General features: G+C 42.6%; 1 protein-coding gene across 2 annotated transcripts in view; it reads left to right on the top strand.

Moving 5' to 3' along the window:
• The window catches only part of Papss1 (3'-phosphoadenosine 5'-phosphosulfate synthase 1), a 114294-nt gene that overhangs the window by 93310 nt on the left and 4100 nt on the right, over positions 1-16884 (top strand). For both annotated transcript variants that reach the window (XM_008846534.3, XM_017801481.2), the window contains exon 11: positions 3279-3508. In XM_008846534.3, the coding sequence (XP_008844756.1) occupies positions 3279-3508 (230 nt within the window). The remainder of the gene's footprint in view (positions 1-3278; positions 3509-16884) is intronic.

The following is a 16884-nucleotide window of genomic DNA, read 5'->3' as shown; positions in this document are numbered from 1 at the left end:
TGATGCTGTCTCGTTGTTGCTGTTCTGTTCTTTTCTATTCTCCTCTATTACACACCTCAGCTGTTCATATAGCATTTCCAACAGCCCTCCCTCTAGCCAGGACCAATCAGGGCACACACACGTGCAGTGGGCAGGCAGAGTGCAGCTCATTAGCCATGTAGCAAGATCATCAGGCTGGCAGCACCTGTTTGGCCTCTCCATACTTTGGAGTAAGCAAGCGGGAATCATGAGCCTTGGCAATCAGCCAAGAGTTGGAGTAAACAGCACGAGGTTTGGCAGCCAGCCAGGGCTCCATCTTTGGCTGGCTCGGCTGTGCTCGCTTCCCACAGGAACTGGTTCTCTGTTTCCATCATGCAGGTTGTGGGGATCCAACTCAGGTTGACAGGCTTGGTGGCAAGTGCTTTGACCCACTGAGCCATCTTGACCTCCCTAGACTACTCTTTAATTGAGCTCTGTACAAACAGCTTCTAATTTCCATGAGGCAGAGATACAAGAGATTAACTGATAACATTCTGACTGACCTCTTCATGTAAGGTTGAGTCTGAATTAGTAGAGGTCTTCTGTGCAGGGACAGAGGAGACCACAGATGGACTGGGTCTGATGGTGGATGAAGCAAGAATAGCATTTATATGTATGTAGGGAACAGGCAAGTGTCAGTATCATGTTTCGTTACTATGTTCATACAGAGCCTTTCACAACTTAGCATAAGTAGTAGCAGTGCCATAGTAGGAAAAAATTGTACACAGGACAGATGGCTCAGTGCTTAAGAGTGTTTGCTTCCCAGAACCCACATCTGGTGGCTCACAACTGCCTGTAACTCTAGCCCCAGGGGATGCTCTCCTCAGGCGTTTAGGGGTACCTACCTGCACATATTTGGTATACACTCACACAGATATAGACACACACACACACACACACACACACACACACACACACACACATAATCTTTTTAAAAAAACCTAGTCATAGAATATCTGTTGCTGTGATAAAACACTGACCAGAGAGGAAAGGGTTAGTTTGGCTTCTGCTTCACAGCACAGTTCATTATTGAGGGAGCTCAGGCAGGAACTCAACATGGGGGACTCCTGCTTACTGGCTTGCTCCCTTGATCTGTGCTTAGCCTGCTTTCTTACACAGTCCAGGACCACCTGCCCAGGGGGCACCGCCACAGTGGGCTAGACCCTCTTATACCACTCAGAGAGTAAGAAAATGCCTCATAGACATGTCCTCAGGCCAATCCAACAGAACAGATTCCTAATCTGATAGAGGAAATTGCCCTTTGAGGGTTCTTCTTTCCAGGTATGTCACATTGACAATTAAAGCCAACGCTGATATAAGACTTTGGGTCCCTTCAAATATTTAGCAAATGGTAAGGGAAAACCAGGACAGAGCTGGGAATGATTTTTATGGGCCACAGTTGGAAGTTCTGTACATCACGTTGGCTCTGTTCCTTGGCCACAGTTCAGCCAAATGGCCACACTACAAGGGAGATGGGAATGCTTTGTGCTTGCAGAGGAGGTTAGCAAGAATATGACACATAGACATGGAATAGGGACACCTAGACAAGTGGGAAAAGGTCAAGGCAGCCAGTTTTCTCTAGAAAAACAAGCTGTTGTGTAAGGAGCTGAATAAAAATAAAGACTAATAATGAGTAACATAGTGCATACTTACTGTACACCAGGACTTCCAAATCCTCATGTTTCATTTATTTTCTTTAAAATTCTGTGAGGGAGCTGGAGTGATGGCTTAGTGGTTAAGAGAACTGATTGCTCTTGCAGAGGACCTGGTTCGATTCTCGGTGCCTACATGGCAGCTAACAGCCATCTGTAACTCCAGTTTCAGGAGAGTTCAACACCCCCTTTTGACCTCCATGGGCATTGCATGACCTGGGTGTACTTACATAACATGCAAGCAGTACACTCATGCACATAAAATAAAAATAAGAAAATATGTTAAAATTCCGTGAGATGAATACTAGTGCAGTTCCCATTTTGCAGATGATTTAGTCAGGAACAGTGTATCACTGTGTGGGGAAATGGGATGGGAACTGAGAGGGAAACATCATGTCTTATAACAGGAGAGTTACATGATGTGCAAGTAATGCCTATACTATACAGTAGCTACAGTTTAACAGTGAAGACAGACCATTGTGCATCCACTGTTTGAAGGTCTGAAGGTAAATACAGTGGATACAATCGAAACCCCGACACGACCACTTCAAATAGAGGATCTATGGTTTCTGGTGTTCTGTTGCGCTTTTTAAGCTTTGTTGATAAAAACTAAATGCTGGATGTAAAAGAAACTGTCAAGAAAGACAGAATGAAGACAAAACAATAGAATGCTGTGCTTGCTCATGTGTAGTAGCCATTATGTCTGGTTTTGTATGTAGCAGTGATGACTGTATACAATCAGCCAAATTCCAGACTTCTAGGCCTGGGCTTGTCCTACATATCTTTGGCCAAATCCTGGGGCTTTGATTGCTTCAAGTTTAAGAAGATGTTGAACTATAGATGATCTCTTACTGCTCTGAAGTTTCACTGTGCTGGATGTTAGACTGATCTTGTTTTTAAATGATAGGCCTTAATGTGAAGGGTGGACTTCAGAGCTGGTTTTACATGTAGTACGGCTCTTTACTCGTTTTGCTTGGACCCGGTACCTTGAAGTTGTAGTCACTTAGCTACGTGTTTTTCTCAGTATCAGCTTATGTAAGTGTATAAGGTAGGTCATTTCCATTCAGTACTGTTGTGTTTTTTTCTGACAAAAAAGGAAAGGCTTATAAAGTGTAAGTGTGCATGCAGCTCAGTGAACAGTGAGCCAGCCTTACTGCCAGAACCGAGGTCCCAGAGCAAACTCCAGAGCATCGCCCTATCCAGGCGGCCCTAGCAGTACTTCCCTCCAGGTATCGACTGTATCCTGACTTCTATTGTAGATTGGATTTTGAGCTTTATGAATGACTTCTTATGATTATGTAAAATCATACACATGGCTATACATGTCCGTTCACATATCTCATAACCATATAACATGTCAATACATGTGTATACACACACACACATGCCCATTAATGTTTTGGGTTTGGAGGCCTAATTTTGCTTCAAGCCTCCCAAGAGGCTTGTGATTTTTTACTTTTAGAGAATGAAGTTATAAAACACATGTTGAGATGTAGCTCAGTGGTAAAGTGTTGAAACATAAAATTGTGTGCATTTATTATCCATTTGCTATTTCCAGATACTTAATCATAAACGCAGAGTTGTCTAATATGTGGACATTTATTCTAGGTCCAGTGGCACTGCAGAGCACGGATGGTTGCAGGAGCCAATTTTTATATTGTTGGACGAGACCCTGCTGGCATGCCTCATCCAGAAACAGGGAAGGACCTCTATGAGCCGACCCATGGTGCCAAGGTGCTGACGATGGCCCCTGGCCTCATCACCTTGGAAATCGTTCCCTTTCGAGTTGCAGCGTACAACAGGAAGAAGAAGCGAATGGACTACTATGACTGTGAACAGTAAGTGCCTCCTCCACCCCAGCTGACTCCAGCCTTTTATTGTCCGAGCTGCTTCCAGAGCTCAGCACGTTGTCTTGTCTCCACAGCCTTTGATGGCAGGCTTTGCTGGACCGGTTTCAGGAAAAGCCGAATCAGGGAAACTAATTTTTCATTGTTCTAGAGTTAGAAGTAAAAATAAAAGTCAAACTAATAATGGGATCTAGTTTTACTGGCTCTAGTTTCAGAGTTTGTGGTCTGGGAAGTTTTGTTTTGTGGTCCTTGGGCAGTGTTTATACTTCATGTCTATCTTGTCTGCTACCAACTTTTAGTATAAGTGATTGATTGGCTTTGTGAGGTCCAAGGTCCAATGCCAGGAAAGCAGGGACACAGGGGGCTGGAGGTTGAAGAGATTCGAGGAGCTGCTGGTAAATAAGACATGCCTTGTTCACCAGCACAGGTAGCTAGGCAGGTAGCCACTGGGGCACCAGGTGCTCTTTGGCACACAGGCCTATAGGCAAGTTGGTGAAGGTGAAGGCTCTGGCCTCTGACATCTTATCTCAAGGCCATATTTATAAAGAATCACATAAAAATCATAAAAGTGGCATTCTCCCCCAAATAGTTCTATAACAGATAGTGTCCCTGTTTATTTTGGGGTCCTCGGACATTGAGTGTCAGCCATTTTGTACTGACTCATAACCCTCTGGATGTCTAGCATTAGCCATCTTGACTCATGTCAGGTCTCCACATCAGTACTGTGTTGCCTAAACTGGCTCTTTACAGCCTTTGTTCCTATAGGCTTGGAGGCCCAGCTACTCAGAAGCCTGAGACAGGAGGATCACAGTTTGAGAATAGCCTGGGCAAGTTAGGGAGACCCTGTCTCAGAATAAGGTGCAAAGAGTGGAGATGTGGTTCAGTGGTAGAGTCTTTGACTAGGACACACAAGGCCCTGGGTTCAGTTCCTAGTACTGCCGATATGTAAACAAATAACTATATGGTAATATTAAGCATGTATCTATATCTCTTTGACAAAATTACAATAGTTTCTGTGGATGATATCTTTGAGTAGTACCCTTGGTAAGGTTTTTTTCTTTTTTTTAACTTTTATGTGTATGAGTGTATTGCTTACATGTACAAGTATACTATGTTGTGCAATGCCCACAGAGGTGAGAGAGGACATTGGATGCCCTGGACCTGGAGGTATGGATGGTTGTTAGCTGCCATGTGAGTGCTGGGAACTGAGCCTGGGTCCTCTGTAAGAGTAGCCAGAAGACACTTCTGAGCCAACACTTTGTTTCTATCCCAAACACTCAGTTTCTATCCCAACACTTTGTAAGTTTACAGTAGCAGTGTGAAGCTAAGTTCTGGAGACTAGCCCTGTCTCTGTGGTGTGACCTGAGTCCTATGTCTTTTCTGCCCTTACTCCTCATCTTTGGAATGATGGCAGTGGATGAGGCAGCTCCCTCCCAGGTCTTTCTGTTGCTTTCTCCAGTAGTACCCATAATTATTTTTATAGGTAATTTATGCGAGTTGTGTTTTTGATTGATTCTCAGTCAACCCCCCTCCCTTTTTTTAGCGCAAATTATGGTTCACATTTAGCAAGTAAAAATAATGCAAGTGAAACATAATCATTTTTAAATTTATATTTTGTCAGCATCAACTCTATTGACATCACTGACTGAAAACTATTAGAAACTTTAGTCTGAGCATACTTGCCCTTCTTTTTATGGTGACTGTTTAGAAACAGTGCTGACTATGACCCAGTCTCTTCATTTAGTGTGACCCATTTTGTCGTAGCAGGGACAGGAAACAAAAAGAAACTGAAAAAATTAAAAGAATATTCTCCTGTTTCTAAAAGGAATATTGACACACACTTGTAGTCCCAGCACTTGGGATGTGGAAGCAGGAGAATCAGGGGTTTAAGGTCATCCATAGCTACATAGATAATTGGAGATCAGCTTAGGCTACATGAAACCCTGTCACAAAAAATTCAGAAGAAAGAAGTAAAGTAAATGGATCAACATTCAAATATAAGTAAAAGATGGACTGACAAGATGGCTCAGTGGGCAGCCCTGCTGACCTGATCTTGATCACTGGGACCCACGCTGGGTCCCACAAGTTGTCTTCTGATCTCCACAAGTAGGCTGTGGCATGCACACATCCATGTGTTATCTGGATAAAAGCTGCCATGGACATTGAAGAGTGGAAGCCCCCTTGGTTTCTCATCTTAGGGTGTGTCAGTTCTGGAGAGAGCACACGTCAGTAGAGCAGTGAGCTATAGCTAAAATACAAGGAAATCTTATGAGCATGAATAAGCAACAAGTACAGGAGGGTCTCCCTTCCCTCCCTGCCTGTGGCCACGTGTGAAACTCAGGACAGGGCCTATTCTCTCTGTTTGCTGAAGACCTTGGATTGACCCAGAGCCCAGGGCACTCTGAGCCACTCTAGAAGAATTGGTAGCTAACAGTACATTTTTATCCTTGGTATAAAATCATTTTTGTAATCATGCAGGTTTGTCCTTAACTTTTAAATGTCTTTGTGTCTGTGTAAGCACACACACACACACACACACACACACACACACACACACACACACACACACACACACACACACACACATATATATGCACATGCATGTACATAGGCCAGAATTGCACCACACAGAATGCAGCTCCAAGGACATAGTTTGGAAGTTTAAAAACAAGAATACTAAGAAAAATGTTACAAGTTACCAGTTATGGTAAACTTTGTATTACCACAACAGGTGATTGAAATCTTGAAATATAAATAAGGAAAGTATTTTGGGTATAGTCCCACCCTTTTATGGATAAATTTATGTAGGTGTCCATCAAATGGCCTTATTTAGACTGTCGAGAGGCGTGCCCCCACCCTCAAGCTCCTGAGGACGGAAGCAGGGCCTTCCTATCAATCTGTAAGACACACAGTGTCAGAGCAGTGCAGGGTGCAGTATCTCTTTGTTTCTTATCTTGAGTGTTTAGATTGTGAATAGTAGTTGTCAATTTCATCTTGTTGTAAGAATTATGGTGAATGTCGTGGCCAGTTACACAGTGGCAAGGCAGAGCAAGGAAAAAATGGAATCGTTGCTCCCAGTGGCTAAATACTTTCCATTTAGATGAAAGTCCAACAAGGGACTAGGAGATAGTTCAGTGGGTAAAGAGCTGGCATGAGGGCCGGAGTTTGATCTTCAGAACCCATGTAAAAAGCTTGGCATGGTGGGGCTGGAGAGATGGCTCAGTGGCTGAAAGCACATACTGTTCTTGTAGAGGACCCAAGCTCTGTTCCCTGCACACATGTTGTGTGGTTCACAACTGCTTGTGACTCCAGCTCCACAGTGATCCAATTTGGGCCCCTGCAGGCACTTATACTTATATGCACATACCCACACACAGTTGCACACTCATACACATAAAATAAATCTTAAAAAAAAAGCTTGGTGTGGTAGTATGTACTTACAATTCCAACCTTGGGGAGGCAGACAATCCCTGGGGTTCTTTGGCCAATTACCCATGCCTAATCAATGAGTCCCAGGGCAGCAAGAGACTGTGTTTCAAAAAACAAGGTGGGTAGCTCCTGGGGAATGACACCTGGGGTTGACCTGGCCTCTGCATCCATACACACGTATGCATGCACACCAGCAGCCACACTCATGTATCTACAGACTCATATGAACACACTCATGCACATGCCAGACATATGCACACAAAGAAAACCAAGCAAAGCTGAAAAAAGAATAGTTTTCCCTTTCCACTTTTGGGCTGATATGTTTCATTTCTGTGGTCCCTGTGTCTGACCAGCTAATTTAATCACACACAGGACCCTAGACCCCATCTGTATGCTGTTGATTAATGTGCTGGTAAAGCCCTTGATAACTTTGATGTTTGGTTAAATCTGTGTAGTACTGCTTTAAGTCTCCCTTCTAATCATTAAAGCTAAATAATTACATCCATTCTCAAGATTTTCCAAAGATGAATTCTGCATTAGTTGCATGAGTGGCTTATTCCTTGGAATTTTTTTTTGAGTTACCAAATCTTAATAAGTTGTAACTTGGGAAGCTTTAAAAATGCCTTAGTTTTCTAATTTTTGTTTTTGTGTTCAAATATAATTAAGTTGATGGGAATATGTTGGAAAGTGATTAAAATTTTGTGGAAAGGCGATAATCTTTGATGCGTGAGAAAACAGTTATTATGCACACATGAGGTTGTCTTTGTGTGATTAATGGACATTACTCAATGCCAGCTTTTATTTAATTAATGAGTTTTGTAGCTTTTGACTCACCTTAATACCAGTGTAAGACAAGGCTTAGGGGGAGTAATTTCACGAAGATCTCAGGCAAGATAATTGCTGATAGGCATTATGATAAGATCATGCGTTTATATTTAGGAAGTTGAAGAGGTTTGGGTTAGCTCTAATAGTGGTCATGGGGATTTAATTGTAGAACTACAGTCCCACTGCAGATATTACCAACTTTTAGAGTATTTTCTTCTTTTTTATTTTTTAAAGAGTAAATCTTTGTAACTGGTTAGACAAATGCAGAATTATGTAGATCATTAAAGTAGCAAATTTCGAAAAAGGAGAGAACATGGGTGAAAAGTGCCTGTGCAGCAGAGTGATGGAGCGATGGACGTGTAAGTGGTGTGTGGCACGGTCACGTGCTAGCAGAGCATTTCTTTTCTATTTTAAATGTAGAGTGTACTCTGTAACATTGTATTTATTACTATTTTTACTGTATTTGTATGCGAGCATTGCTTGCATGTGTGTAAGTGCACCCATGTCATGCAATGTCTGCAGAGGTCAGAAGGGAGCATTAGATCCCCTGATACTGGAGTGACATACTGTTTTAACCACCATGTGGGTGCTGGGAACCAAACCCAGCTTGTCTGCAGGAGCAGCCAGTGCTTTTAACCACTGAGCCATCTCTCCAGCCCCTGTGGCATGTGCTTTATATGATATACTACTGGAGAAATAGCTCAACTGCCAAAGATGCCCTCTTATCTAATCTGAAGGACCCGTGCAGTGCCTGGTAGAGGTGTAAAAGCACTGATTGTGCAGATCCTCCATTGTGTTTTCAGGTATTCTCTCCTTTACTTACCTTCACAGGAGGGTTCACTTATTGCCATAGTTTCTGTGCTGTGACTTTATTTATTTATTTATTTATTTATTTATTTATTTATTTGTTTGTTTGTTTGTTTATTTATTTGTTTGTTTGTTTATTTATTTTTGATTGATTTTATTTTGTGTATGAGTGTTTTGCCTGCATATGTAAGTGTTGCAGTGCTTGTGGAGGCCGGAAGGGGACATTGAATCCTCTGGAATTGGAGTTACTGACATTGTTAGCTGCTATGTGGGTGCTGAGAGCCAAACCCTGGTCCTCTGGAAGAGCAGCCAGTGCTTTTAACCACTGAGCCTTCTCTCCAGCCCCTGTGCTGTGAACCTATGTCACTGTCCCTCAGTTGCTAAGTGTATTAGTTTTCAGTTGCTAAAATAACAAGTTTCTGCAAATTTACTGGGTTAAAACAGAAGTAGTGTGTTCCCTTGTAGTTCTTTAGATCAGAAGACTTGGTAGCTTGCCTGAGTCCTCTGGCCAGGCTGGGCTGTTCTGTGATGGCTCTGATGAGTATTCAGATTATGTATTTTGTTTTTACTGTATCTTGTATTGAAGTCATTATGATATTGAACTGAGTGCAGAATGTGACTTTGCTATGCATTTATTAATTAGTTACTGAGACTTTACTATGTTTAATGTCATTGCTAGGGTTGGGCCCTGTAGTTAGAAAGTGTCAGATATTGTCATTGCCTTTAAGAACCTAAGTTCTAGGGAGCTAGAACAATGAGCTTCTGACAGCACAGGTAAGGGTGAATGCACCCTCTGCTAGCACCCCTCTGTCCAAGTGTGAGGCATCACAAATGGTTTCCCAAACCAAGTGACATTTGAGCTGAGAGAATGGCATTCCTTTGGGTAAAGAAGGAGAAATAGCATTCGAGAGATCATCAGCACATGGCAAGGTGCAAGAGCAAGAAAGATCTTAGAGGGTTTGGAAAGGAGATGGGAACTAAAGAAAGATGATGGGTAGTCAGTAAAGGGAATTCTCTGTGCTACCGGGTTCCCTTTTTGGGTTCTTAGTGTCATTAATAAAAGAATTCAAAAATGTAATCATCAGGAAGTTCAAGGACAGTTTTACCAAAGTTTGAGAGAAAGCAGTAGGGTAGGCAAGCTGTAAACCAGCAGCTGCCAGGAGCGGGTACGGAGAAGCAGAGAGAAAGCCACACCTCTCCATGAGGCTGGCGTGTTCAGCACTTGAGGTTAGCAAGCACCGCAGGGTGGCCACATGGCAAAAAGCAGGCAGCTCCAGAGAAAGCGAGAAAGCTCAAGATGCCAAAGATCATGTCCTTAAGCTTTGAACAGTATCCGGAAAAGAGAGAAAAGAAGAAAGAGGAAAAGTTAGGTTTTTCTGAGTTAGGACTGAGAACAGCGGGCTGATCCGGCAGAACTGCATGGCCATAGCTTCGTAGGCAGCTGCACCATGCATGGGGCCCTGGGAAGCAAAGCTCATTATCTGAGTAAAGGGGTAAGTCTCCCTCCCATCTGTTAGCGTGGATTGGCGAATGACAGGCCCACTTATTTAGTATGAAATGTTCTAATCTTTGGTGCAGATCAGAATGCCACCTTTGCATGGAAGGGCAGAGGTACTCTATTCTTTTGAGCAGGCCTTAAAGAGTGGCAAAGCTGCTCTCTACCTTTCTGGTGTATCCTGGGAAGCAGGATGTGGGTTCCAAAGTTGAAATGGCCTTCAGGCTGCTGTAACATTGGAAAGGAAGGAGAGTAGATTGGAGTTTTTCAACGGTGGCATTGTCATGGTGTGGGCTGGGCAATGAGTAGTTCAAGATTTTTGCAAAGCAAAACAAAACAGGAGGAAAAAGCTGGGTGTGGTGGCACACGCCTTTTGTCCCAGCATTAGGGAGGCAGAGGCAGGTGGATCTCTGTGACTTCAAGGCCAGCCTGGTCTACATAGTGAGTTCCAGCCAGCTGGGGCTACAGGGAGACCTTGTCTCAAAAAGACCGAAAAAAAAAAAAAAAAAAAAGATTTTTCAATGAGGTTAAATATATAGTTTGACTCTCTTAAACAACTGACTTGAAAGACTAGATAAAATACAACTTTCTAATGACAAGAATTGTGGAGCTGACAAGTTGTGATAAGACCCACAGGGCAAACTGCTAAGTGAATGCTAGAATGTGTTTGAAGCTGTTTGCCATGGGGAACCTGGCAGACTGGTGCACTGATTTTTATGGCTTCATATTGCAGGTGGTAACAGAAAACACAAGCCTGGTTCTCAGTAAGGTGCAGAGTCCATGGGAGTCACTCCATTCCTGTGGGACTTCTTGACACGAATTAGATATTTTCCAGCCACCAAAGACAGTAAACAGCACTGGATTCTAGATTTGAAAGCTGAAAGCGCAGAGCTCTGCTCAAACGGACCACACTTGTATTACCTGATTAATATCAAAACAAGTAAAATCCCCTCAAGCCATTGAATTCCTTTTAGGGATTCTCCACATGGCATGTTTCTAAGCATTCAGCAGAAGCAAACACAGGTCTCTTTGGAGACTTCGTGTCCTCGTTCTTCATTATTAGTAATTCCATATATCTTGAACAACTTACATCAAAAATAACAGAATTAACAGGGCACCCAGATGCCACAAGCAAGAAAAGAAATGAACACTCAGCAGAAGCCGACTGGCCAAGACTAAATGTGTTAGAATCACAAGATGTAGGTTACAAAATAACTGCACTTACCCAAAGAGGAGTCCGAAGCTATTGTCACAGAATGTGAAAGTCTAAGATGACCTAGGACCTTAGAAAACAAGAGTATCAGGGAACGTCAGTAAGGTGTGCACTAGTACAAGCAAGAGTTGGTGGTAGCTTAGATTTGGGTGGGTTGTGGCTTAGGAATTGGAAAAAATGGATTAACTCAAAACATCTTTAGGGGACACAATTGGTAGGACTTGTAGTATTATTGCTATGTTAAATGGAGACTGAATGTTTTCTTAACAAATATATAAACCCAAGGATTCCACCATTTTATTCAGTTTAAAAACCAACACCAGCACAGTTCAGTATTCTCTGGGATTTCAGAGGTGATGGACAGAGGCTTTTAGAGACATGTAGGCATAAAGGTGGGATGGAATTGGTGCCTGACTTGTGTTTGTTGTGTGTGCTGGATAGCTTTAGTGTCAACTTGACACACCTGGGTTGAGGGAGCCTCAATTGGGGAATTGCCTCTATTGGACTGACCTGTGGCTATGTCTGAGGGGCATCTTCTTGATGAGTGATGGTGGGAGGGCCCAGCCCACTGTGGGTAGTGCCACTCCTGGGTAGGTGGGCCTGTGTTGGTGTAAGAAAGAAGGCTAAGCAGGGGGCAGGGAGCAAGCCAGTAAGCAGAGTTCCTCCATGGCCTTTGCTCTAGCTCCTGCCTCCAGGTTCCCGCCCTGAGTTCCTACCTTGGGCTCCCGGGTGAATTGTGACCCGGGATACGTAAGCTAAATAAACCCTTTCCTCCCCAAGTTGGTAGTGGTCAGAGTATTTTGTCACAGCAATAGAGAACAAACTAGGACACCATGACATTGTTATTGTGAGGTAAAGCTTACGTTTTCTGTAGCAGAATAGATTCTGAAATGTTCTCATGGTAGGATGCTGATCCTGGTTTTGTGTTTTCTAAAATAATTCATAAACCAGAGGGATTTTGCTCTTTTCAGTCTTTATTTATTCATAGAAGATGATCATCTCATGTTTTCTATGAAGAAAAACATTTTTTTTTGTTTTTCTTCTTCCTTTGACAAACTGTTCTTTTTACCAACTCTACTTTATGTAGAAGTAATTTTAGGAGTATTAAGGCAGTATTAAGTAGATATTGTTGTGGTATTTTCAGTAAAAATCCCAGAAGATGCCCATGTGTTGCTTTTAAACAATCCTGGTATCTAAACAGGAAGAGGAGCTCTGCACTGAGCAGCAGCTGGCATTGTAGGACAGAGGGATGCTCTGCGGCGCTTTGGTGAGCTGGCGTAGGCTACATGGAAGACTTGCTTTTTCTTTTAAACACCCAAACCACCTTGAATCCAAACAGATGATGCTCCACTTCTCTCACTGTCTCAAAATGCTGACCAGATTTGATCACTCATATGGGACATGGGCACCCGCCAGCTCAGGACAAGGTGGAAGGCAAGCAAGGAGTGCTCTAAGAATGCATTCCTGTCTCTGGAGAGGAGTAGCCTGTCTCCCCAGGGAAGTGTGCAGCCAGCTGGACAGAAGAATTGGCCTTGTGTGCGGGAGCATTCTTAAAAACTTTGGTTGCTAGGAAGTTCCTTCTTTCTGGGTGAACAGAGTACCTGGATTTTGATGTGTTCTTGGGAAAATAAGGGGCAAATGGAATGAGTTAGCCCTAAGAGGGAAACCAGTTAAGAATATCTTATAGAAAAATTGCAAAAGCTTTTGAAAAGAAAAAAATAATACCGGTATTTTTGTGGGGTTTCCTTTTATTATTCTTATTTTATTTTTAATTAAATTAATTTATTTTATGTGTATGAATATATTGCCTGCATGTAAGCACACTCCTGCAGTACTCTCAGAAGTCAGAAGAGGGTGCTGGATCGCTGGGAACTGAACCCGGGTCCTCTGCAAGAGCAGCCAGTACACTTAACCACTGAGCCATCTCTCCAGCCCTTGCTTTTATTCTCTTTATACATGCAGTCAACACAGTTGAGCATGTTTCCAGCTTTTCAGTTTATTTGCTTTTCATGAGCATGTTTCTGTACTGCTAAACGATCTTTGTTAATGTTTTGGTGGCTCCTTTTGGTTAATGTCTGGAACTGTGTGTACTGTAGGCCTTCCTGGTTGTGGGGGGCTAACATGGTGGAATGAGGAAGCCTGTGAAAGATCCCTGTGCTGCGGAAGAAGAGCACACGCACTGGTAGCACACGTGGGCCTCTAGGTCTCAGTGAGAAAGACGGCATCTGCTTGAGTCCCTTCCTGTTCCTTCCTCTGAAAATATGGGGTTTTTCTGCCTCTGTACCTTCAGATATTACTATTGGTGCAGACTGAGTTCTGTGTCCTATTGTCGGCCTCTCTTTCTGTAGACTTCTAGTCACAAATTCTGTGTCTCTACCTTGATTTTTTTTTTCCTTTTTTGGTCCTGTGATTTTGGGACCTTATCATTTTTCTTATTTTTGCACCATTGGGTGAGGATGGGGTTTATAGTTTATAGCAATAGCAAATCTGAATTTCTTATTGGTACCCAGTTTCTAAGATCTACCTACCTTGACATTGTTGGCACTTTGAGCCATATAATTACTTGTTCAGGAAGTTGTCCGCCACACTGTAGGCTTCTGCCTTGAGCAGGAGGTTTAGGGTAGCAGAGTCATTGCTACTGGGAATCATTCGTTTTGAATGACTTTGACATCTTTGGAGACCTGTGTGCTTCATTATTTCATTCTTAATGACAAGGCAAAAATAGGTGATTTTTTTGGTTGTTGTTGGTCTTGAATTTCCAGTGAGTCTCCTGAATTTGAGCTTGGGTCCTTATGCTTGTGCAGCTTTACCCACTGGGCCACTGCTCCAATCCTATAATTATATTTCATGTGTTTCATTGATCTTTGGTTAGAAGATAGGTGAAATGTTCATAGATGATGCTAACCAGTGCTTCTTGGTCTCTGAAAGAAAGCCATAAGTAGCTTTATTTGATTTTGAAGAGATCATTTTAAATAATAGTCTTAGGACTTCTTTTTTTTTGGTCCTTTTGAGACAGGGTCTCCCTGTAGCCCCAGCTGACCTGGATTTACTATGTAGACCAGGCTGGCCTCAAACTCACAAGATCTGCCTGCCTCTGCCTCCGAGTGCTGGGATTAAAGGTGTGTGCCACCACGCAGGGCTCAGGACTTTAGTGTTATAAATGACCTGCTTTCAAGTTAGATGAAAAGTTAATTAGATACAAAATACTTAGATTCACTTACAATTCACTACCATTAGTTTTATTTCTATCAAAGGACATTCTCTTCTGCTTCTCTGAGTTGCTTATCTAGTTGGCATCTTTACAACTGGTTATTTGAGTGCTAACCTTCAAAAGATACACTTGAAGGCCATCTGTTGACTCTGACTCCTGTCCATGTGAACATGTCCTGATGGCTCTGATGGCCACATATGTGGACTGAGGGACAGCAGATGGTTGCAAAGATTTTAAATCGTCAGCAAGCGGCCGAGTCATCGTGCTTTGGGCTCGTCAGGTGCTGGCCACATGTGGTTAGTGCGTTGTTGAGTGTTCCATGTAGGCTGCTAGCTCTTGGGCTGATTTTCCCCTCCCTGCTGTTCTAACCCTTCCCCTTTGTTTTTTAATAGTTAGATTCTGTCTGCTGTAGATTATAAAGAATCTGTAACGCAGTGGCTTTGAAAAGAACAACAAGGCAAAAACACTTGTGCTTCTTTCCAGGTGCCATGGAGGATTATCCAGCCAGCGTCACAGTGACCTCAGTTGAAACTACTTTGTAGTGAAAGCGAAGGGCCTTTGTTTTAAATCATTTCTGTGTCCGACAGAGTCCTAATTACTCATAGGTAAAGTTTTAGAGCTAATTTTAGATCATTCCAGAAATTGCTCAGTTTTTGTTTTATTGAATTATTTCTACAAAATGATGCCCATTTAAAGATGAACTACTTATAAAAATGTAATTTCATTATACAGGTACTCGGGTCAAGTCCTTGAATCTGGCTTCTGATAAAAAGTAAAATTTTTATGTAACAGAGATAGAAATACAGTGAGGCCGAGGGCAATGTGTTTTCTGTAGCCAGGGTGGGGCAGAGCCACCGCCACGCCACGTGGAAGCGGAAAGTTCTGTTCCATGTGATGAGGGAATGCTTGTGGCATGCGGGGCAGATGGAGTGTGAAATAGCTTCAGGAAAAGAGGTGCCCGGGGACCTTGGCTTAGAAGTGCAGTTATAGAAGCAATGCAACAAATTTCTGGATTTCAGACAGTTTGGCATTCTAGGGGAAGGAAAGCACTTTCATTGGTCTGGCTTTTTTTCTTTAATCAAAAAGTTCAGGCAGTTTTCAGCAAGCTGCTGTGTGTTTCTTTATTAACCTCAGAGCCAGCACCTAATGCACAAGACCTGAGCTAAAACTAATGTTCACATTTTACATGACCAGAAAGCTCCAGGTTCATAATTTTCTTCAGGGAAGCTTGTGTAGGGGTCGTAAGTGCATCTTGCAAGGATCTGAAACAGTATTAGGATTCTCAGCTGCACTTGGCAGTTTTACATCAGATCAGCGTGACCCTGCTTAGAAACCATTGGAGGGGTACTCTGCACTCCATGGTATCCATCAGTGCTTGACGTCCTCTCTGGTCTGAAGATGGCCCTGCTAACTGTGCTGATGGATTCATTCCCACGTGGGTGCTTGTGATCCTCACAGGGCAACTTGGCCTCTTTACTCATCTTTACTCATCCTGTCTTAATTTAAGTACCTCATCTTTTTCTAGACCCAGTTACCGCGCTTCCTCATCACCTTCTCTTCACTCCTGTTCTTCGTCCTTGCTGAAGCCCCGTCTCGAGTTCTCCTCAGATTGGCTTCACTACCTTTTACTTTGGCCTCCCCTGCCTTCTCTCCTTTCTTTTCTTACTCGTCACATGTATTTTCCTTATCTATGGTTAACACAGCCCCTCTCCTTTGAAAGCACATTTCTGCATCTCTTTCATCAAGATTTAATCTTCTACTGAGGAAAATTTAAATTCTGGTTTGTAAATGTAGGTTTGAGTGCTTGCTTTGCCCTTTGCTCCCTTGTGGCTTTAATGTTTTTAAGTCCTCTTCTTGGTTTTCTTCCTAACCCTTTGGCAAATGCTTTTCCTTAGTGCTGAGTCTTCTTTCTTTTGAGAGCTATGCATATTCTCAAATTCCCTTTAGTATTACAAATGTAAGAATTAGATTGCCAGATTTTTTTCCATTTACATAAGAAAGGGAGGATGATTTACCTGATTTATCAGCCACGGTAGCCAACCCATTTACAGAGACCAGTATGTTTAAGCCAGGTTGCCTTTTTGTACAAGACATTGAACACAGTGAAGTGGGAGGCAAAACCCCACATCTAAGCTATTAAAATCCAAATCCTGTTTTGAAAGGAACTAGTAGTTCGTTTTAATTGATCATCTTTGATAATTTCATACAGACATTTGAAAAATCCTTTACCTAAGAAGGTAAGAGGTCTTTAAAATATTGGGTTCAATGTATATGTTTCTCTTCCTGTCTTTCTAGTAGTGCTGGAGAACTGGAGGAGCAGACAGAGCGACTGAGGGAAGATATTGCAGACCTGGGTGACCTGGTACCTTTCAGCTAGTAGTTAGAGA

The sequence above is a fragment of the Nannospalax galili genome, unplaced genomic scaffold, assembly GCF_000622305.1.
Source record: "Nannospalax galili isolate Female #2095 unplaced genomic scaffold, S.galili_v1.0 scaffold2423, whole genome shotgun sequence".
Lineage (NCBI taxonomy): Eukaryota > Metazoa > Chordata > Mammalia > Rodentia > Spalacidae > Nannospalax > Nannospalax galili.
The sequence above is the reverse complement of the archived record's forward strand: the minus strand, read 5'-3'. Positions and strand labels throughout refer to the sequence as shown.